The sequence below is a fragment of the Ursus maritimus genome, unplaced genomic scaffold (assembly GCF_017311325.1).
Source record: "Ursus maritimus isolate PB19 unplaced genomic scaffold, ASM1731132v1 scaffold_26, whole genome shotgun sequence".
Classification (NCBI taxonomy): Eukaryota; Metazoa; Chordata; class Mammalia; order Carnivora; family Ursidae; genus Ursus; species Ursus maritimus.
Window position 1 is genome coordinate 363605 of NW_024425119.1, and position 22848 is coordinate 386452.

Here is a 22848-nt window from a genome sequence, read left to right on the forward strand (position 1 = left end):
TAATGCTGTAGCACTTGAGAGTGTCTTCCTGCTGTGGTCATTTGGCTTGCAAAGTAGGAAAAGTGAGGCAACCCAGGGGAATTAATCTTGTGTACTCTTACCTTGGGTGCTTGTTGCATTGTTCCAGGAACCAACTTACCTCTATTTATCTGTTGTCATTAGTGACCTGCAGGTCAAAATCCCTTAGACTGGGCATTTAATACTTGACTACTGCTTGGAAGCAGACTCTCTGCAGGTGTGGGAGCTGTGGCTGAAACCTGAAAGTCAGCAGAAGAATTGGGGGCCGGTTGTTAATGAAGGTGTTCATCTGTGGTGGGGGTTGATTTGGAAAATCTCTGTGATGGTTAGTAGCTCTGTGGAAGTGAATATTTCAAACAGAGTGGGCTCCAGCCAACCAAGGGGATGTTAGCGTCCAAGGCAGTTTTTCTTTGAAAATAAATGCCCAAGACACTTCAGGGAGGTGTAAGCATAAGATAAGCATTATGACAGGGGAAAGGCTTTTAGAAATAATGTTGCAGGATTTTTTTTTAAGATTTTATTTATTCGAGTGTGAGAGAGAGCACATGCATGCATGCATGCAAGCAGGGGGAGGGGCAGTGGGAGAGGGAGAGATTCTCAAGCAGACTCTACACTCGGCATGGAGCCCAACTTGGGGCTTGATCTCACGACCCTGGGATCCCGACCCAAGCTGAAACCTAGAGTCAGACGCTCCACCAGCTGAGCTACCCAGCTGCCCCAGAGTTGCAGGATTTTTAATGTGTTGGTTTCAGCAAGAACATCCTGGTACTGAGTGCTCCAAATCCTTGCAAGGAGTGGAAGGTGACTGCTATTTAGGAACAAAAAGAAATCATTTTCTCCTTTGATAAGAGGCAGAGAGCTCAGACCAGGTGTATTCAGAGCTTTTCGAACATTATGACTCTGGCGGAGTCAATGTCGACTATGAACACAGGTCGGGCATGCAGGGTCAGTATTGCAAAATGCTGTCTGTTTGTCAAAAAAGCAAATAAAGCCACAGAAATCTACACGAGGAAGGCAAGAGGCAGTCACTCTGGGACCTTTCTTTCTAGTCATTGGTTGTCACCTGTCACCCTTCTGCCTTTGGATAAACACATCTGTTTTTTCTGCCCCTGTTAAGATATCTTTTCATTACGTATCATTTCTAAGATAAGCCTTGGTGTATGAGAAAAAGAGTGGGCTCTTTTTAGGAACTTTAAAATATTTCTCTTGCTGCATACTTTTTCCTAGAATAAACTTCTATTTAGGGGGAACTGGAACTTAGTTCCAGTTATTTCTGTTTCTTGATGGACTCTAGGCCACATGGCTATTGAGACAAGCTGTGTTTTTAGCAGTGGCCTCCAGAGCCAGGAAAGGTTGTTGAGTAAGTATGTATCTGAGCTGAGAAGCCGAGTCAGTGTGTCCGGGTGAAGAGTTACCATCTTTGACTCGGCCTCCACGGCACAGGAAGAGTGCTGGGTCTGCTGACATAAAGGGAAGGTGTCAGCTCTTCGTGTATAGCTATTACTTTCTCCTGTGAAGCTTCAGACAAATCTCCTGTTCATTTGGGTTAGCCTTACAGTATCATGGTGAGGTGTAGAGAGACGCAGGATGTTACTTCTGCTTCACAAATGGGCACTCTGTTGCATACACACTTGCCCGGTGAAAGGGCTTCAGGACAGAACATGGCCTCTTCCATGCCCCGAGCGTGGTGCCTTCTTCTGACACTTGTTTTCATCAGCACATACAGTTTGGTGGCTCCCAGTACTCTTGGGTTGCTCCGCTAAGCAGTGAATCACTTCTTTCTTCTTTACCCCTCCTGACCACAGTGGATCAACACCCCCCTTCCTCAGACTCCCCCCATCTCCAAAAGTAAGTCCTCTTTAAAGCAAAGTTACAGTGCGTCCTGTTTGTCACACTAGTAGCGAATTGGTGATAAGCCTGTGATAGAGCATTCTGACTAGAAAACCAGGAGTGAGCACTGTGACCATGAGGGTTTTCTCAGGACTAAACTCGGAGAACTTCAGAATTGGAAGAGGAGTTTAGAGACCATCTGGTATAACCTCCTCGTCTTACACAAAGGGAAAATCGAGGCCTGGTGAGGCAGAGCGACTTGTCTGGGGTCACGCAACCAGTATCTGGCACGGGGCTCAGAGCCCTGTTAGTGCTCCTTGTTCTTACTAGGCCTTAGTTTTCACTCTTGGCCCTTTGCCTCCTACCTTCCACTAATAGTTCTAAGTAGTGATGATACAAAAACGATGAAACAGACCCAAAGGAGAGAGTGCATTAAAGGGGCATGTAAGGTGCCTTCTCCCACCTTAAAGCTTCTATCCGGCAAACATAGAGTGGTGGATGTGTAGGTGTTTTTGGTAAGTGGAAGGTGTAGACATTATCATTACTGTCAAATATGTTCGTGGGCAAAATGAAATGGCAAAAAATCTTCCCACCCTGCCATGTTCCACATGCAGGGGCAGGATTTTTTCAGTCCTTTAAAACACTACTGACTTTGCCACTTCTGAACTTTGTGCTTCTTCAAGAAGACTGCTGTGACACTGCCCTTTGGTTCTCTTCAGACCTCTCTCTGCTGTGCCTCACAATCTTTTTAGAGAGTTCATCTTCCTCGGCCAATTCCTTACAAGTTGATGAGTCGCAGATCTCATCCAGGGCCCATGACTCTCTCTTCCCATGGGCTCTCCTTGTGTGATTGTACCACTTTTTTGAAGGTTCCAGTACCACCTGTATGCTAATGACTCCCAAATCTGGGCCTGGGTCCCCGGCTACTCCCCTGACTTCCTATGAGCACCTCTGTCAAGGCAGCTCAGACATAACAAGCCAGAAGGGAACTCACTGTTCTCCCCTCATGAATGAGTTCCTCTATTTTTAATTCATTGGTCTGTGTCATTATTTACTCAGTGGCCTAGGCGGGAAACCTGGGAATCATTCTTGAGTCTTTCATCTGTAAAAGTCACTCACTCACAAGCCTTCGTATTTTATTTCTTTTCCTACCTTCCACACTTCTTCCCTGCACTCCTTCCCTAACGCTGACTTATCCTGAAAGACTCAGCTGTCACCTTTCAGAGGTTCATCTTCAGCGAGGACCCACTATGATTAGGTACTCATCGTTTATATTCCCAAATCTTTGTGCTTCTCTCTGTAATGGCACTTAGCGTTAGTCTAAAACGTTCTGTTTATGAGTCTGTCTCGCCCAGTGAACTGTAAGACCCTTGAAAGCAAGCACTGTCCTGCTCATCTTTCCGTCCCAGTGTCACAGATAGTGCCTGGAGTACTGGGGTGTGGGGTGTACACTTTGGATTGACACTCAGAACTCCGTTTGAAAAGGAGTTGTGTCTCCTAGAAAATGTTTGTAGGTAGAAATTTGGATTTGCTAACCCTTCCTTTTTCTTTCTTTATTTTTGTTAGATTAATGTGACAGAATCAGGTGGATCAACAGCCATCCCACTGCCCCCTTTGTTGGGGGGTGCTGAGAGTGGGGAAGCATGGAGGACAGTAAGAACGAGACAATGAATCGAGCTCATGTCCTCTTTGACCGGTTTGTGCAGGCCACCACCTGCAAGGGTACCCTCAAGGCCTTCCAAGAGCTCTGTGACCACCTAGAACTGAAGCCGAAGGACTACCGCTCCTTTTATCACAAGCTCAAGTCCAAGCTTAACTACTGGAAAGCCAAAGCACTGTGGGCAAAGTTGGACAAGCGGGGTAGCCACAAAGACTACAAAAAGGGAAAAGCGTGCACTAACACTAAGGTAAGGGTTTGTCTTCTCCCAGGCCTTGGGGCCACTGACCTAAGGATTTAACCACAAAAAAAAAGATTGTGAGGAGAGGTAAACCAAAGAAAGGGATTGAGTAGAGGTAGACTGGTGAGTAGAGGTGAGAACTAGGCAGAGTCTAACAGAGACTTAGTACAGAAAGTCAAACTCTGTGGGTCCATTACCTGTGTTCAGTTGACTGTTCCATGTCCCAGACCCCGTTCTTATTTCATGTATTCACATTTTGAACAGGGTTTCAGCTATTTAAGTACAACCCTGAAGTCAAGTGGTACAGGAACTTTTTATTCCCCCCTGAGGGCTCTGTTTTGAATCTCACACTGTTAGGAGGATGCAGGTCGCTTAGTAAAGAAGCAGCCATGCCCTGTTAGCATCCTGTCTGAACATGGCTTCATGATGCCTGGCATGTCATCTTTATAAAGTCGTCATTCCATACTTAATGACTAATAAGGTCCATATATACAATGGAATATTACTCAGCTATCAGAAAGAATGATTTCTCAACATTTGCTGCAACATGGACGGCACTGGAGGAGATAATGCTAAGTGAAATAAGTCAAGCAGAGAAAGACAATTATCATATGGTTTCTCTCATCTATGGAACATAAGAACTAGGAAGATCAGTAGGGGAAGAAAGGGATAAAGAAAGGGGGGTAATCAGAAGGGGGAATGAAGCATGAGAGACTATGGACTCTGAGAAACAAACTGAGGGCTTCAGAGGGGAGGCGGGTGGGGGAATGGGATAGGCTGGTGATGGGTAGTAAGGAGGGCACGTATTGCACGGTGCACTGGGTGTTATACTAATGAATGAATCTAATGAATCATCGAACTTTACATCAAAAACCAGGGATGTACTGTATGGTGAGTAACATAATATAATAAAAAAATATTGTTATAATAAAAAAGATAAATAAATAGTATTTGCTAACTTGGGGATCTGCCACAAGCTTCAGACCTCTGTTCATCCATATTCCAAAGGTTTGTTTTGATAAGCAAGGGCCTTGTGAGCCAAAATGTTTCTTTGCTTTCTTCACAATCTAGGGAAATAGAGTTTACATGAAACAGGTGAGATATTCAGTCACCTGTGCAGGAGTCAGTACAGGGAAGTATGTTTCCTGCTTTCCTCCTTATGTAAAACAGTATGTTTCCTGCTTTCCTCCTTATGTAAAAACACCTGAGAAGTTTGGAAAAAGCTAGCAGGGAAACAAAGTTGCAAATGACTTCATGACTAGATTATTAATGTCCTTTAACGAGCTTTAATTTGCTCTATGTGGAGACCTAAAGACCCTCCCCCAGTGGATTTGCCTCTGAGTAGATACTTATCAGCAAAATTCAAGAAATTCAGAGGCATGACTTTTATGAGTGAGTTGTGGTGTTTTATTAAGAATAATACAAATTAGTTAAGTGTCCCTTCTCACCTTATGTACTTCTCTAGAATACGGGTCTTTAAGATCATTTCCCTGGACTTTCAGTAAAAGATGGTGATTTTAGAACTCTTTTCAGCACATAAAACTTTGGTCTTGAAAGTTGCCTTCTTGGAATCCTAGAGTGGTAGATTCATTTCAGAACTCTTAATATTGTCTGAACTATGTATTTAATAATCTGTGTCTCCTTGGACAGAAATCTGCTTGACTTAGAAACCTTTCGAAAAGTCCTCTCCTGTTAATAAAAGATGATGTGATTTTCAAATCGTTTGTTGAAATGATGACCACTTCAATACATTGCAGGTCTACAAGGTGAACATGTGCTGGGTTTATGTGCAGCACTAGCAGTTAAAAGAGTCTCCTCTATCCATAACAATCACCAGCTTTTCTCTCAAGGCATTGCAGATGCTCTCCCGTGACCCACATGGGTCTGAAGATTTCTTAGGAGAATAGCCCTACTTGGGGGGCTTTAGGGAATGATGGTTATGAGATCATGAAACTGTTATAGAAATGTGAGCTTTCCTAAGATGTGCTGCCTTTGCCCTGAAAGCAGCTGTGTTTTTCAGTGTCTCATCATTGGAGCTGGCCCCTGTGGTCTCCGTACAGCCATTGACTTATCCTTATTGGGAGCTAAGGTGGTTGTTATTGAGAAACGAGATGCCTTCTCCCGCAACAACGTCTTGCATCTCTGGCCATTCACCATACATGATCTGCGAGGTCTGGGTGCCAAGAAGTTCTATGGCAAGTTCTGTGCTGGAGCTATTGACCATATCAGTAAGTAAAACCAATCCTCCTGCAAGATCCCACCCCTGCCCCCTACCCACTTGTTCAGTAGAAAGAGGCAGATTATTTGAGGAATTCATACTCAACAGCCCATTTTGTTCTGATATCAGTAATGTCTAGTGTGCTTGGAGTCAAAATACATGTGATATGGTGGTCTATAACCTAGGACTCTTAAGTGCAAGTGATCTCTCCTATTGACATGAGTTTAACTTAAGGATTTCTAAAGTTAGGTCTTGAACTCTTCCAGAGCACTTGCAGTGGGTGGGATGGGCACTGGGGCCAGGCTAGGAAACACTACCAATTTGAGCCTTGACCCTCTGGTGGTTAGTCTAGTGGAAGAAGCATAAAGCATGAGGCTCTCTCTAATGTGGTATGATAGAAACTCTACTAATGTGAGAACAAAATGCAACGGGGACAGTACTGGGGAAACCACAGTTTTAGAAGCAGCCTCCTAGTTTGGTCACCAGTGGCAAGTTAGTAATGAGATTCATTTGGTTAGGTGATTCTCATGAGGTCTACAGCATGGGTAACTCTTCCTATATTTTTGTCATCTCCAAGCTCAGCTTGGGCCTGTGCTTTTCTGAGATCCTATAGAGTAAATACAAGTCAGTGCAGATAGGGATTTTCTTTCCATGACTGTTAAGTGGCCTATCTGAAAAGTGATTCAGAACAGACGGTATCTACATTATGAAGTTCGAGTCTTGTTTATTGATCATCGTTAATGATTCCAGGAAAGTTGTTATCAAGGAACTTTTGTTCTGAGCTCCTGCAGATGTGTCCTGCAAATATATCAGACTGCTGAACTGTTTGCTGTTCGAAGTGGTTGTGCCAATTTATCAAACATTGGCCAACAGCTGCCACATTCCATTGGCAGAGGAAGCGTTCTGCCCATCTGTTGGACTATAATATGTAAAGCATCTTGGAATCCAGTTGTCTGCAAATATTAAATGTGTACGAGAATGGGATTTAATGAGCCTGTAGGCGCGTGACTCAGAAGGGTGGTGGTTATGATAAGCTGGGAAACAGAACCAAGATGACTTAGATGAGGATTCGCGTGCACTAGGTTAGTCAGAGGCTGCAGGTGAAATTGGTCTTAAGAGAGGACCAAGGGTCATTCGATTTGTCTGAATTTGTGTGCCTTATGTGGGATTTGTCTTGGAGCTGAGAGGGTCCTACATTAGGGACTAGATTTTTATCTCAGTAGGCCTGGGGCTGCTACCATGTGTGACACTTAGTGGTCACTCATTGGACATAGAATAAATAAATAGATCTCGCTGTGATAATGAGCAAGACTTTCACTCATTTTGAGCCTCAGTTTCTACACCTGTAGACCAGTGGTGGGAGGGGGAATGGCAAGAGACTAAGGTTGGATTAAGGATTCCCCTTCTCACTTTATAAGAGTGTGTGAAGGTCAGATAATAGGATGAAAGGGAGATGCTATGGGGATCTTAGAAGTAGTCCAGCCCCTTTGTATCAAACTGGAAAACCCACCGGAGGGTGCACACCTTTTGCCTTCTGTGGTAAGTACCATGTCCTGTCAGGATTGTGGATTCCGCTAGATGACTGTGGCTCTGACTGATTGGGAAAATGGAAAAGAGAGTCTCCTGTTGGCCACAATCTATGTTGTCTCAGAACTTTTGGTTATTTTGAACATTGAACCCAGGAGGTAGGAGTGGCCTTGCATGTCTTTCTAGAACATCTCTTGCATCGAATTGTATTTGCCCTTAAAAAAGAAAGAAAGAAGCTATAGAGCATGGCTTGGAAAATGTCTCCAACTACAGGAGGCTTTGAGAGTCTGGATAAACTGTGTAGGTGGACAGGCGAGAACCTGAACAGTAATCGCTGACTAGTACTCTCTATTCAGTGTGCCCTCACTACTATCATCTTTTTGTTCCCCCAGGTATTCGTCAGCTTCAGTTAATACTTTTGAAAGTAGCCCTGATCCTAGGCATTGAGATCCATGTCAATGTGGAATTCCAAGGTCTTGTGCAGCCTCCTGAGGACCAAGAAAATGAACGTGAGTTGGATTGGACAAACGAAGGGGGGATGAAAGGGCATGGATTTTGTGAGAAAAAATGAGATCAAGGGAGGAAACTACAAGAATCTGTGGGTTGTTTTCAGAACTAGTTAAAGAGCTTTCTTCAGGAGGTGCCTGGGTGGCTCAGTCGTTAAGCGTCTGCCTTCGGCTCAGGGCGTGATCCCAGAGTCCTGGGATCGAACCCCACATTGGGCTCCCTGCTCCGCTGGGAGGCTGCTTCTTCCTCTCCCACTCCCCCTTCTTGTGTTCCCTCTCCCTGTCTGTCTCTCTCTCTCTCTGTCAAGTAAATAAATAAAATCTTAAAAAAAAAAAAAAAGTTTCTTCAGTTGTACAGCCTGTATCTTTCAAGGAACTTTTGACTTTGTGAGGAGGCTTTTGACATAGTATTAGATGTTGCAAACATTTGTGTTCATTATAGCAAATCACGTGGCGGGGAGCATTCTTTTGTGAGCCTTCTCCAAGGCTTCTTTTTTTCCTGTGTTTTGTACCCCATGCTTTTGCTCCTGGTGTTTTCAGTTTGGGGTTTTGTGCAGTTTGTATCTAAAGGTCTCTTAGGTGTATGAATATGGCTGGGTATTGACCTTCATTTTGACTTTGGTCCACAGGGATAGGTTGGCGGGCACTGGTCCACCCCAAAACCCATCCTGTGTCAGAATATGAATTCGAAGTGATCATCGGAGGGGATGGCCGAAGGAACACCTTGGAAGGTATTGATCAATGCTGCTTTGCCTGGTTCATAGCAGAGTGAAGGGTGACCCTCCCCCAACCCTGGGGTGAGAGTTTGTATCATCAGAATCCACATTCCTAAGAATCTGCATATGTGTGCTATCTATTCTAACTGAATGACAGGCCCAGCTTTCCACTAGCCAACTGATACTTGGGTTACTTCTTACAGGGCACTCTTGTTAAGGCACTAGGAGATAATTAATTGTTTGACACTGCAGGATTATATCTAAGTTTAGTAAGGTGGTGGCTTCCTTTCCTTTCTCCCTCCCTCCCTCCTTCCCTCCCTCCCTCCCTCCCTCTCTCCTTCTTTCTTTCTCTTTTAATGGAATCTCTTGCACTGAGTAGTATTTTGGTCAGTTAGATTTCAAATTGTTAGTGTGGGGGAGACTTTGACTTCTTTCCTGAATTCATATATTTTTTGGTAGGTAAACACCTTATTTTCAGATAGAGAAGAATTGCCCTAAAATTTTCCCATTGATTCCCATCCCACATGTTCCCTAATGTCATCATCAACACCCCTTTCCTGTTTGAAGTGATTTTCGTTCTTCTCTAACAAGTTGTGGCACCTCTGAAAATTTCTTTCCTTCCAGGATTTCGGCGAAAAGAATTTCGCGGCAAGCTGGCCATTGCCATTACAGCAAATTTTATTAACCGAAATACAACAGCAGAAGCCAAAGTAGAAGAGATCAGTGGTGTGGCTTTTATATTCAACCAAAAATTTTTCCAGGAACTAAGGGAAGCCACAGGTTGGTGTAGATGCCTCCAAAGCAATAAGGATAGAAATTTAAATAACTACTTGTGATTTTTCTCCCAGAGGGTTTGGTAGAGTGGGTGGTCATTGGCATTATTACTGTTGTTTGCCCCTCTCTTTCTTTCAATACTGCTTTCCTTATCACTGTCTCCTCCTCTAGCATTCTTTATCCTCTTTACAGTGACAGGGCTGCCCTGGGCTTAGTTTTTATTTATTTGTTTGTTTTTAAGGGCTCATTCTGCCTTTTACCAACTCTACTCCAACCCTTTCCCCTATGCTGTGGCTCTGAGTGATGGTGCTCAATGCAGTAAGCTACCGATTGGTAGGTCTCTGGTTCTCTAGAACCTGACTTTAGATACCGAGTATACAGTCTTCTGGTGTTGCAGTTTGGGCGTGAAGTAAACCATGTGCTAGATAGGAATGAGATTGTCGTGTGATAGCTTTTGAATAAATTATTTTGTTGCCATAAAAATGTGCATCAGATTTCAATTCTCTGTTTTCTAGAACATGATTGCTTTCCATTACATCTGTTTTTTAGATTATTGAATTAAAAAGTCACTAGTTCACACTCTGCTTAAGAGTAGAGGTGATTCTCCCAGTTGCCTTGATGACTATCAAAGAGGTTTAATTTGAGAACTAACCCTGACCTCTTACTAGAAGTTAACCTTTCTTTTTCTTCTAGTCCTTCTATTTCTGCTTACTATTGATCATGGTTTTTAGGATAACTTAGGGTATCAAGTGAATTATAGAGCAGTGCAGGTATAAACATAGCTCGCCCTTTTCTCATGAACTGAATATGCAGGAAGCAAGAATCTGGGCTCAGGCATCTCTTTATTTTCACTTTCTCTGCTTGGAGTGTTACAGCCCTGGTCTCTGTGGACCCATGCAAACTTTCTGGCTGCCCTAATGTACCTTCATTTCAGCAAGCCCACATGTGACAGATTTGTTTTCTGGTTGCAGGCATTGACTTGGAGAATATCGTGTACTACAAAGATGACACACACTATTTTGTTATGACAGCCAAAAAGCAGAGTTTGCTAGACAAAGGGGTGATACTGCACGTGAGTAATGGATTTCTTTCAAACCTTTTTTTATGTTGTACTAGTTAATGTGACCACTAAGAGAAAGAGTTTTATTGTCTGATGAGTTTTTCCTGCAAGGGAATGAAAATGAGCACCCAACTCATCTCCTGGAAACAGGTACTCCTCTAATGTTCTTAGTTTAACTTCTAAAAAATCTTTTGTTACGGACAATTTCAGATGTAAACAAAAGTAGAGAGAAGCATACAGTGAACCCGCATGTGCCCACCATTTCATCTTAACAATTACCAACACATGGCCAATATCATTTCAGTAGCACCTCATCCCAGTCCCCACTCCTGCCATTGGATTGTTCTAAAGCAAATCTCAGATATCAGTTATCTCGGATACTCAGTTTAATTTTAGGTGATTTGGTCTGTCGTTATAGCTAATTCCACATATGACTGCTTAGCAGTTGGTTAATAGGTCGTCTTTGGGGAGAGGGTGGTAGGGGAAGGGAGTTGGACCTGGAAGCCTGAGAATGGTTCTAGTTTTACTGCAGATATGTCTATCAGAAGTCTAGGGAACACTGGCTGGATCAGGGTATATTTAGACCTCTTCATGACCTAACAATGATGAGAGGTCTGGCTCAGCCTTTTTTCCAGGTGGATAATTGTATGACATTCCCTAAGATGATGAACAGAATATGAAATCAGAGAACCACAGGATAGGTGGTTTTTTAAGGACAGTCTCTTAAGTCTTGTTTGGTCTTCAGTCTGAGTCAGAATTACTATCCCCGTGTGATGAGCTGGAGAGAAGAGGCTCTAGATGTGCTGACTCAGGCCTGTACAGTTCTTAGCACAGACTCGTGGCGGAGTTCCAGGGTGCCTTTGTCTCTGCAGGACTGAGTTATACTGTTGCCATATCTGAGAGCAGTGTTGGGGGCAAGCCAGTGAGCAAGTGCCTGCAGCACAGCCTCTTCCCAGTCATGGACCTCAGATGTATTTCTCAGCCTTGAGCTCCTTTATGTACATAAGAGAAACAGGACAGAGCAGTTCGTACAGCCCATTCTGCCAAAAGCATAAACAAGACATACTTGGTTGGATGCTTTATCAATAAGAAATAGCCAGTGAGCCCGGTGGTAGGCTTTGGGACTAAGTTCAGACAAATCTACCGTCTTAGGCAGAGCAGTGGTTATCAGTTGAAATTATTGTTTTATTGTGCTTTGCAACTACTGCATTTATTTATTTATTTATTTATTTATTTATTTATTTATTTAACAAAATTGAGAGTTTGTGGCAACCCTGCACTGAAGAAGTCTGTCGGTGCCATTTTTCCAACGTGTTTGCTCATTTCATGTTTCTGTGTCATATTTTGATAATTCTTGGCAATATTTCAAACATTTTCATTATTATATTTGTTATGGTGATCTGTGATCAGTGATTACAATTAGCTGAAAACTCCAATAATGTTTAGTATTTTTTAGCAATAAAGTATTTTTTAGATAAGGTAGGTTCATTGTTTTTTAAAGACATGCTATTGCACGTTTAATAGACTACTGCACAGTGTAAACATAACTTATATGTACTGGGAAATCAAAATAGTTCATTTGACTGGCTGTGTTGCAGCATTCACTTTATTGTGGTGGTCTGGAACTGAACCTGCAATATCTCCAAGGCATGGCAAATGTAGGAACAATCTAGAATGCCAAGACCTGATTTACTTTTGCTTTTTATTTATTTTTTTAGAGGGCAGGGGCCATGTTTCTATGTGTGCTGTGAAATACTAAACTGGTTGTGGTCACTTACTCAATGTTGAACAAACATGGTTTTGAGGACCAACTTAAGTATTTGTGCTTTGACTATTAACATCTTGTAGCGGTAGCTGAAAGTACCATCAGGGACACTTGGAAACAAACCTTAGGCCCCACTTTAGGAGAATAAAGATTTGGCTTAGTTAGCCAGGAATCTCCAAAACAGAAAAGGAGTTTTTCAGTCCTTTATGTGGAAAGCCCTTTTCCCTCTCATCACTGTTTTTCTTAGTTGATGGGTTTCTCTGGAGCCTTTCAGAATCTTATGTATTATTTTGAAAACCTCTGTTCCATTTTCAACATATTTCTCCCCAACCCCCGGGACTACCATTGCTCCCACCTCACATCTTTTTGGCACTGAAGCTTTTGGGTGCTTCCTTTGGTTTGATGAATTACACAATGCTGAGCATTTTATGTGGTCCCATTTGCCAGAAGCTATTTGCTACCCAGAAGATAATGATGACCAATATAACATAAATTATAAAATACATTTTCAGTTTAGAAAGTACCATCACATAAATTATTTTATTTGGTATTCAAAACAACTTCATGACCTGGATTAGGCAAGATTAAAGAAGTATGACATGCTCTAAGTAAATGGAAATACCAGGCGACAAAGCCTGTGCTCTCCTCCCCTGTAGGGCACCTGGGTGGCTCAGTCGTTTGAGCATCCGACTCTTGATTCTGGCTTGGGTCATGATCTCAGGGTCATGGGGTCATCTGGCTCCTGTTCAGCAGGGAGTCTGCTTGGTATTCTCTCTGTCCGTGTCCCCCACCCCGTGCTGTCTCTTTCTCTTCCAAGTTAATTAATTAATTAATTAATTAATTAAAAAATTATTTAAAAAAGGGGTGCCTGAGTGGCTCAGTCGATTAAGCATCTGCCTTCGGCTCAGGTCATGATCTCAGGGTCCTGGGATTGAGCCCCACGTTGTGCTCCCTGCTCAGCGGAGAGCCTCCTTCTCCTTCTCCCTCTGCACCAGCCTACCTTCATGTGCTCTCTCTCTCTTTCAAATAAATAAATAATCTTTTAAAAAATAAATAAATTTTAAAAAGAAACCACCTCCCCCTTTTTTCTTTAATTTGTGTAGACTTATTTTGGAATATGAAATCACTTTAGGAAGAAGGGAAAGGCTGTGAAACTAGCTTACATCTGACATGCATAGTGTGGCTCTAACGGGGCTTTTCCCTTGACCCTCTTCTCGCTCTCGAGACAGGACTATGCTGACACAGAGCTCTTGCTTTCCCGGGAGAATGTCGACCAAGAGGCTCTGCTGAACTATGCCAGGGAGGCGGCAGACTTCTCCACTCAGCAGCAGCTGCCGTCTCTGGATTTTGCCATCAATCACTATGGGCAGCCTGATGTGGCCATGTTTGACTTCACTTGTATGTACGCCTCCGAGAATGCTGCCTTGGTGCGGGAGCAGAATGGACACCAGTTATTAGTGGCCCTGGTTGGGGACAGCCTCCTAGAGGTGAGCAGTAAGGATGGCAGTGCTTTCTTTGTAGTAGAGGCAATAGTAAGGAAGCAGTAAGAATTAGGAACAAACGTGAGTATCCCAGGTTGTAGAGCGAGTGTCTACCACATTGTGCAGCAGAGGTAGACTCCCTGCAGAAGATACACCAGGAAGTAGGGAAGTTGCTAAGTATGGATGGAAGCTCTGCAACTTTTGTGATTTGCTCCTCTGCCTTTACGAAGTGGGAAAGCCCAGTATCTGAACAGTTGCCAAAAAGTACAGTCAATAGCAAACTTTCTTTCTTAGTTTCCCTCTACTGAAAGGTAATTTATTTTAATTCTTTGTTTTCTGTCTCCTTCATAGCCTTTTTGGCCAATGGGAACAGGAATAGCCCGAGGATTTCTAGCTGCTATGGACTCAGCCTGGATGGTACGAAGTTGGTCTCTAGGAACAAGCCCCTTGGAGGTCCTAGCCGAGAGGTAATTGGAAGTAGCCAGGGGTCCCTTCCACGAGAAAACTGGGAGTGATGAGTGGTTTACTCCTCAGGCAGAGTACACGTTTTCTTCTTTCTCTCTCTCTCTTCCTTTCTTAATTAAAGATGTTTCCATATTTAAGAGAAGCAAGATATTGATTAATAAAATCATAGATATGTAAAGACTATCTAATTTAAGTGCTCTTCTTTTATTTCTTTCCAAATTAAATTTGTTACTGACAAATGGTATCTGAATCTTTGTATTCCATTAAAGAACAGTATCTGATTCCTTTAATGACAGTCACATGAACAAATATATAAACATAGTACATTAAATCTTTCTGTCCTTAAAGTAGAAAGACTTACACTAATGAAATCAGTGTGGTTGCAGGGGGCATACTAACATAAGAAAAGAAATAAGAATTGACTTCGAATTAAAAAAAAAACCCAAACTGCTTGTAAACATTTCTCAAACTTTCAAATGTCAGATATGTTGAAGCGGATCATTGCAAACGAGGTAAGAATCCTAGGATTTGTTTGCTAATAAAGAACAAATGCCTTGACCAGAAAAACTAGAGAAATACAGGATTTCCTGGGTGTAATTGGTGGTTGATAGCATTTTAAGTCTGTTACCTAAAGTATTCTGGGCAAGTTTGGTGGCAAGTTCTTTTTTCATCTGTGATTTTCTTAAAAATTAAATATTGGCCTACATGAAAAAAACAAAACAGTAAATTAGTTGCCTTTTAAATTAGAATCAGTGATTTTATCCCAGCCCACCACAGTGTACTTGCTCTTGCTACTGGTCCTTAACCAGTCCAGTGCCTGTGGAATCACTGGCGTGGTAGGAATGGGAGCAAGGGCTGATGTAGGTTTGGAGAAAAATGGTCAAGGATGAGGATTTGTCACATCCTTCAGATTATTCGGGACACTGTCAAAAAATAGGAATGTTATCAAAGGAGAGGGAGATGTGTATGGTGCTTGTCACTGCTCTGAGTAAATTGTTGTATGTTCTTACAGGGAAAGCATTTATAGGTTGCTGCCTCAGACCACCCCTGAGAATGTGAGTAAAAACTTCAGCCAATACAGCATCGACCCTGTCACCAGATACCCCAATATTAACGTCAACTTCCTCCGCCCAAGCCAGGTAAGAGCCTTCTAGTCAGTTATCTACATCTGGGCCCATTTTCAGGATGGATCAGGCCTCTGAAACACTGAAATTTGTCTATTAATACCATATACACACAGTTCTTTCATAATCCAAGTAGATGTCTCCCTGGAATGGTACCACTTTCCATCAAAAGATTGAGCAGCTAAGGGAGGGAGTTGTGGAATGACTTGCCAGAAGATCCCATTTGACCAAAGTGGTGGATCCAGGACTTTGTCCAGGGCTCCCTCATTCAAGCTGCATGTTGTAGGGGAGAGCACACTTGCTCACTACTCAGGAAACGGGACTTCTTGCATTATTTCCACCAGTCACTTTGATGTGGATGTGTCATCCCGTCTTCTCTGAACCTCAATTTCTTCATCAATAAAGTGGAGATAATAGTCCTGCTATTCACAGGACCATTGTGAGGGCAAATGAGACTGTTCACTTGAAGGAACTTTGAAAGTGAGGACGCTCTCTGCAAGTTGAAATACCATTGGTCAGTTTTCTTGCGCTGCTGAGTTATTTCTCACAACATCTGAAGCCTTACAATTGCATTAAGAATGACATTTGACAAAGCACAATAATCCCAAAGAGCCCAGCAATTTTTAGAAAGCAGCCCGTTCAACATATTTGCCGATGTACTTGTATAATTTTTTATTCACTTTCTATCTGAAGTTTATGGCTTTAAGCCTCTATGTAAGGGGCCCATGAGACCTGCTGTCAATGGGCAGTATTAATGGTCCAATAGTGACTATCAGAGGGCCCTCCTTGGCTGAGTAGCTAATTTTTAGCACAACTTTTTTACACTGATATGTATTTGTTTATATGTAACCCCACCACATTCCAGAAAGGTTTTAAAGGTCATCGTCATAACTTTTATTTGAACTTTGCCCAACCTGCTCTCTTAGGCTTTGATTTTGCTCTCAAGTGGGAATTGTTACATGGTGTTTGATTTTTCCTTCTTAACTTCCTGCCAGGTGCGCCATTTATACGATACCGGGGAGACAAGAGATATTCATCTGGAAATGGAGAACCTGGTGAATTCCCGAACTACCCCAAAGTTGACTCGCAATGGTGAGTTCTGGTAATGACCTTTTAAATGCAAGTAACCTATTCAGAGAAGTTCATACTTACTCATTGAGCTGTTAGTGCACACAGTACTGTATAAGGCAGTGGTTCTCAACCAGAGGTAAAGACCCCCAGGAGACATTTGGTAGTGCTTGCAGACATTTTTGATTGTCATGACTAGGGGAGGGTGCTGTTGGCATCCGGAGATGCTGCTAAAACCTCGTACAGTGCACAAGGTCAGCTCCCCACAACAAAGAATTGCCCAGCCAAAAATGTCAGGAACGTCAGGGCAGAACCCTCAGTCTGAGATTTTAGGAGGGTATAAAGAGAAATCAGGTACAAATGCTGTTGAGAGAGAAAGAGAGATAGAGGAAGTGAGTGCACACACACACCAACAAAGGTTTCTGGGGGAGGCTTTAGGAAAAAGCAGTGACATTTTAGCTGAGTACTACGACATTGCCAGGATACAGTTATAGAGATAAAAAGCCATTCCGTAGTTTGTGTTCACTGAAGGGCCCCTGTAGATTTTTTTAAAAGGAGAGCAACATGAATGTACCTGGTCAGCGATATGTAAGATGGAATGGAGCAGGGAAGTGCCAGAGGCAGGGCCACTGGTCAGAAATACACTGTAACAGTTAAGCTAACGGTGGTGAAGGCCTGAATCTGATGCTGTTGCTGGGGATGGACAAGGGAGTGGAGCATCGTTAGAAGAACTCTGACTTTGGAGCCAGGTGCAACTGGGTCCCAGTTCAAGCTTTGTCATTTGTGAAGTGTGTGGGCTAGAATGGGTTAATTTGTGTCTGTGAACTTTGGTTTCTCTGTCTAAAATGGGCGTAAGAAATAGCTACTTCACACTGTGGTCACAAATGGCAGCCATTTTGTCATTGTCATTATTAATTATGTGAGGGAGAGTATATTAAACAGCCAGAATCAATAGGCATTAGCAGTTTGGTTGCATGGGTCAGAGATGTTTGCAGATGGTGCTGCCACCCGTATGGACAAGAAAATGGGAGGATGAGAAGGTTTGAGTCTGTTTTGAGTTTGACATGTTATTGCAGTATCAAGGTGGATTTCACAACAGGCAGGCGGAAACATTTTCATCTTTCTCCCCTCAGGGGTCATCTACTTGAAAGCAGACAATATACCTTTGTCACTATCATTTTAGAGCCTGGAATATTGAAGTTGCCCAGTACATATTGGATTGATGGATATACAGACTTGGGAGACAGCTGAATGAAGTTAATTTCTGAAGTAAATTTCTGATTTATGATGATAACAGCAGGAGTGTTTCTCTCTGTATAGTTTTAGAATACATTTTCACCGAAAGACTTAAATGGAACAGGATTTTTATGATAGGCGGTTTTTATCTTGTTATGTTCCGAAATCACTAAATGACTTCATACAAGGTTAGATATTTCCAGCTGCCAAATGTAAGAGAACAGATGTTCTTGGACACAAATAGGAGTTCAGAGATTCTTCTAAATGCTGCATGTTAGAGCTCCTTTGATGCAGTTAAGAAAAGCAGACTTATAGAAAGGCACTTTGTGTTTAAGAAGACACAGCAGTGAGCTGGAAAACATCCAAGTATATGTGTTCACTTTTTCAAGATGTGATCATTTATAATACAGAGTGCCAATCCTGGCCTGGGGGATTGTTCCGGTCTGGGGTCCTTGGCCTTGCCAGTGTAATCCTACAGTTTCTTCATTTGCCAGATTGCTCTACACCTTGGAATGTGTGAGAGTGGGCTTTGCTTGCTATTGGTTTAATGTGTTGCTGGAGAGAATGGACTCTTTCCTGCTCTACTCCTCCCAATACTACTTTGAAGGGAAGGAGCTTCCTCAGCGGCCAGGTGACGCTCTGAGACCTTCTGCAAGTGAGGGTGACAGCTCAGTAGATGGCGCTCTTCCATCTAAATCAGTATCCAAGAGTGCTGCAGGGACCCTGGGCTTTTGCACGAGCAGATCCAGATCATCCCTCCTGTGACTTATCATTCTGTTAGAGGGACTGGAGTTGACATCAGATCTGGGTAAACTGGTAGTTTCTCATCCACCTAAAATTTCACTGTCATGTAACTACCAGTTACATAGCTTTTTACTTTTGAAAAACAGTGACAACTATTGTGTTCCTACCTTTTGTAATTTTTCAAACTGGATATGTGCACTACAAAGAGGATCCTACATCAATGCTACCCGGTGACCACACTTCTGATCATTTTTTTGTTGTTTTAGAGTCTGTAGCTCGTTCAAGCAAACTGCTGGGTTGGTGCCAAAGGCAGACAGATGGCTATGCAGGGGTACAGGTGACAGATCTCACCATGTCTTGGAAAAGTGGACTGGCCTTATGTGCAATCATCCATAGATACCGCCCTGATCTGATGTAAGTTGCGACAAACTTTGTGTTTCATTTTGTATTCCCTCAGGACCTCAGAGTATTTTGCTATCAGATAACCAAATTTTGCACTTTTTCCTAGAATGAGATACATAGCAAGATACTTTTTTCTAGAAGGCAGTGATTAATTTCAATTTAGTTATATTTAAAACTTGTGTCAAGCATAATGTAGCTGAATCCAGCTGAGGTTTTAAAAATCACAGCACTCAGAAGGTCAAAAACTGGTTTTAACACCCACATGGGCCTATTAACATCACACAAAGGAAAACTCTGTTTATTGGCCCCAGGTTGAACTCTTTATTTTGGCCAGCTATCTTTCAAATGCTGTTGGTCATAGGAAAACCTCACTAGAACATTTGGCTGGCTAAAGGCAAATATGTCACTACCAACAAAACAGAAAACAGTGAATACTTACCCGATTTATCATGGTTCATTGGTATTATCTCTGTTAAGAATGGTGCCTTTTGTGGGGCACCTGGGTGGCTCAGTTGGTTAAGTGTCTGCCTCCAGCTCAGGTCATGATCCTGGGGTCCTGGGATTGAGCCCCGCATTGGGCTCCCTATCAGCAAGGAGTCTGCTTCTCCCTCTCCTTCTGTGCTCTCTCTCTCTCTCTAATAAATAAATAAAATCTTTTTAAAAAATTGCACCTTTTGCAGATACACTCTGCCCAGGCCCACAAGATTGAGGCCGCCTTACCCACTTATATCAGTGACACCTTCTCTTTTGGCCATTCTTTACTCACCTAAATATAGAATCAACTACAGTGACCAGTGCACCCCGATTTCCCCCATAGGCATTTGTTACCATGGAAACCAAACAAGAAGATCCAGAAACAGAAGAAAAGCCTGTTGAATTATTTTGGCTGCCTGTCCTTTTATCATTAGGGCCCAAATTTGTGCGTTTGCTTTAAGGAAACCTAAGAAACATAGTTCCTATTCATATTAGGTTATAAATTAATGAGGCAAGAGCTAGTGGAAACAGCCTCACATACAGAATGATTTAGGAATGGGAATATCTGATTTGTTTGGATAAAGATAAGTGACCTCCAGTGCTCCTGTCCCTTAGCTAATGCAGAGGTTGGTAAATGGTAAGTGAAAGTACCCCCCCCCCCAATCAAGAAAGGACGGGAGAAGAAGAGGGAGTAGTTTGAGAAGGATTGTGATGAATGGCACAGAATGCTTTAGAAAAAGACAGGGTGGATCCGTTCTCTTCCAAAGGGAAAGCAAAAGTAGCTGAAGGGAACCTAGTGGGTGAGGTGGGGGGTGGTAGAGGGAGGGGGCACACTCCTGTTAGAATGGACTTAAGGCTGCCTGCAGAAGGTCTAGGGAGGGTCCCTGTAACACAACAGAAAGCAGTGAGGAGGTGATTTGGCACTGTTTAAACTGTAATGACTTCATTCAGGATGAGGCTGCCATGGTTTAATAGGCTTAATCTATAAGGAAAAGGCATTTAGAAACATGAAAACCTTGCTACAGAGTCAGTAGTAGGTTAACCCAAAATAAGGCCTGCCCAGTTGGTCTGAAATCACCTCTTAAAGAAGAATGCTATCAGTCTTCACTTGATTGAATGGCAAGAAGTTTGGAACCCAGCAGGAAGTGTTTGTTAATTTAAATACTTGGGAAAACTCAGGAAATTTAGCAGTGGGAAAATCTTTTGAGGAAGGTTTTGGAATTTCCCTTCAAGTGGAAGGCTGAATAAGATTTACCAGAGCTGATTTAGTGCGTCAGCAGCTTGTCTGGTCCAAGTGACACAACGAGTGATAGTCCTATGCCTTTAGAAGCAGTCTGATCTAAATAGAATATTTATCATTATTGAGCATTAGTTTAATATGTACAGATCACATGCAAGGTACGAGAGAATACGTATTAAAGATAGTTCCTATTCTTGAGCTTACCTTTTAGTAAGAAATTTATGTTGTTGGGAAAATGAGAGTAGTTCTTCAGCTTTTCCCCCCTTTTTTCCTTTCTGGGTAGGTCTGTAATCATGTCTTCTCTTTGAGGATGATTTGCGTTTTCTTAGTGAAAGGGAGGAGACCAATAGGTGAGATGAATGGGTTGGCTCTCAGATTGGGGTGAGACCCCCCGCACCCTGGATTTTAGCTGAAAGACTAAGAAATGATGATGACTCCACTGGTTATGTGTTTTCTGGCCTGAGGACAAGCAGCCCTTCTTGATATGTTTTTCTCATTCTGTTTCTTAGAGATTTTGAGTCTTTGGATGAGCAAAATGTGGAGAAGAATAACCAGCTGGCCTTTGATATTGCCGAGAAGGAACTGGGCATTTCTCCCATCATGACAGGCAAAGAAATGGCCTCGGTGGGGGAGCCTGACAAGCTTTCTATGGTGATGTACCTGACTCAGTTCTATGAGATGTTCAAGGACTCACTCCCCTCCAGTGGTAAGGGCTGGTGGGCACTGGTATGGAAGGCCTCCATTTCTTCTCTGTTGTTGCCTGGCTTTTCTTTCTTTCCTTCTTTCTAACCACGTCCTTAGTCAGTAGCACCAGAAGCACACCTGCACTTACTCTGTGTTATTACTGGTTGGTTGTCCGGGTAAGGCCCTGGAACTTTGCTCCATTATTTTTTCCTTCTCGATTAGTATGTTCTCAACCATTCTTTCTTTTCCCAAATCTTTCTCATTAAATCTATAAATATGCAAAAATCATTCCTATGCAAAATGTTTTCCTTAACTCTACTACTTTCTCATCCCCTTTCTCTCAGAACCAGCCTTTTTGAAAAAGTGGTTTGTATTTAGTAAGAACCTCTGCCTCCTAAGGCCTAAACTCTGTAACACTTTGCACCCCGGCATCTGTTTTTACTGCTCTGCCAAAACTATTCTCTACAGTCATGAAGAATCACCAAGTCCACATCTTTTCTCATTTTGCATCTCTCACACACTTGGCTTTTCTGCATTATTCAGTACTAATATGATGATGTCCTTTTTCTTGAAATTCTCTCTTCTCATTGGCCTCTGTGGTCCTGTACTTGTTTGCTTCATTCTCTTTCTTCTGTAACTGTTCCTTCTCTGGCTTCTCTCTCTTCTCTAACCTTTTAGTGTTTTTCAAAGTCTTTGTTCGGCACTCAGCCTGCTGCCTCAGTCTACCAGAATGCTACCAAAAAAAAAATATTCCTTTTGTCCCTTTGAGTAAGTATATGTAATGCTTTAGAGTGTTGACCATGGTACCCAACCTGGATCTACTTCCAGTACTTCTACCTGTTTGACCTTAGGCAAGTTACTAAATTTCCTTGTGCCTCAGTTTCCCCATCCAAACACTGGATTTTATGTACATATAACATAAAACTGTGATGTGCTGTGGAGAATGTTTGGCAAACAGAAGCATTTAATACCAGCAGTATATTATTAGTTTCAATTACTTTTAAAATTACTATTGTTACTAATAAAACATTAGAACCCACAGAGTTTGTGGTTCTCTAGTATCTTCTAGCCTAGATGTGCATGGCTTTTTCTGATCAGATATGCAGTTCTTAGAACAGGAATCCACAACTCTAACACCAGTATACCTGTTTAGGGAGAGCCATCCCATTGTGTGCACCTAAGTCCCTGGTGTCTGCATGATCAAAGCCAGTGACCCAGAGCTACATACCCTTCCTCCCTTTCTCCCTCTACCTTGAAATTTTTATCAGGAAGGTGAGGCTTTAGCAGTCTCTTGTAACTAACATCATTGGCAGATTCCAACTTTTGAAAAGCGAAAATGGAGGGTTTTGTGACCGAAGTGGATTGGAAAAAAAGAATTGGTTCTGTTAACGTGAATGGAAGAGAGAAATCTCGACATCCATACCTTAGTGTGTATTTCCTTGGTGGAATTTCGTGCTTGAGTTCCTCTTGCTTTTGTCAGAGCAGATGAACCTTTAGAGCTTTCTGGGGTTCTGTGAGCCACCTGCAAGGAGTGTAGTTCTGGTCAGTACTTTGAAGCCCCCTCCAGGGCTGTGCTCAGCACTGCTTCCTGTTCACAGATGCCCTGGACCTGAATGCC

The 22848-nt window shown here is 42.5% G+C and overlaps 1 protein-coding gene across 1 annotated transcript in view; it reads left to right on the forward strand.

The window, feature by feature from the left end:
• Nucleotides 1–3473: 3473 nt before the first annotated feature.
• Nucleotides 3474–22848, forward strand: part of MICAL3 (microtubule associated monooxygenase, calponin and LIM domain containing 3) — a 114164-nt gene continuing 94789 nt past the window's right edge. The window contains 13 exon segments of the mRNA XM_040641967.1: nucleotides 3474–3755; nucleotides 5767–5974; nucleotides 7884–8000; nucleotides 8627–8728; nucleotides 9338–9493; nucleotides 10459–10559; nucleotides 13542–13799; nucleotides 14145–14260; nucleotides 15271–15397; nucleotides 16378–16474; nucleotides 18697–18844; nucleotides 21056–21252; nucleotides 22829–22848. Coding sequence (XP_040497901.1) covers nucleotides 3492–3755; nucleotides 5767–5974; nucleotides 7884–8000; nucleotides 8627–8728; nucleotides 9338–9493; nucleotides 10459–10559; nucleotides 13542–13799; nucleotides 14145–14260; nucleotides 15271–15397; nucleotides 16378–16474; nucleotides 18697–18844; nucleotides 21056–21252; nucleotides 22829–22848 — 1911 coding nt within the window. The 5' untranslated portion in view covers nucleotides 3474–3491.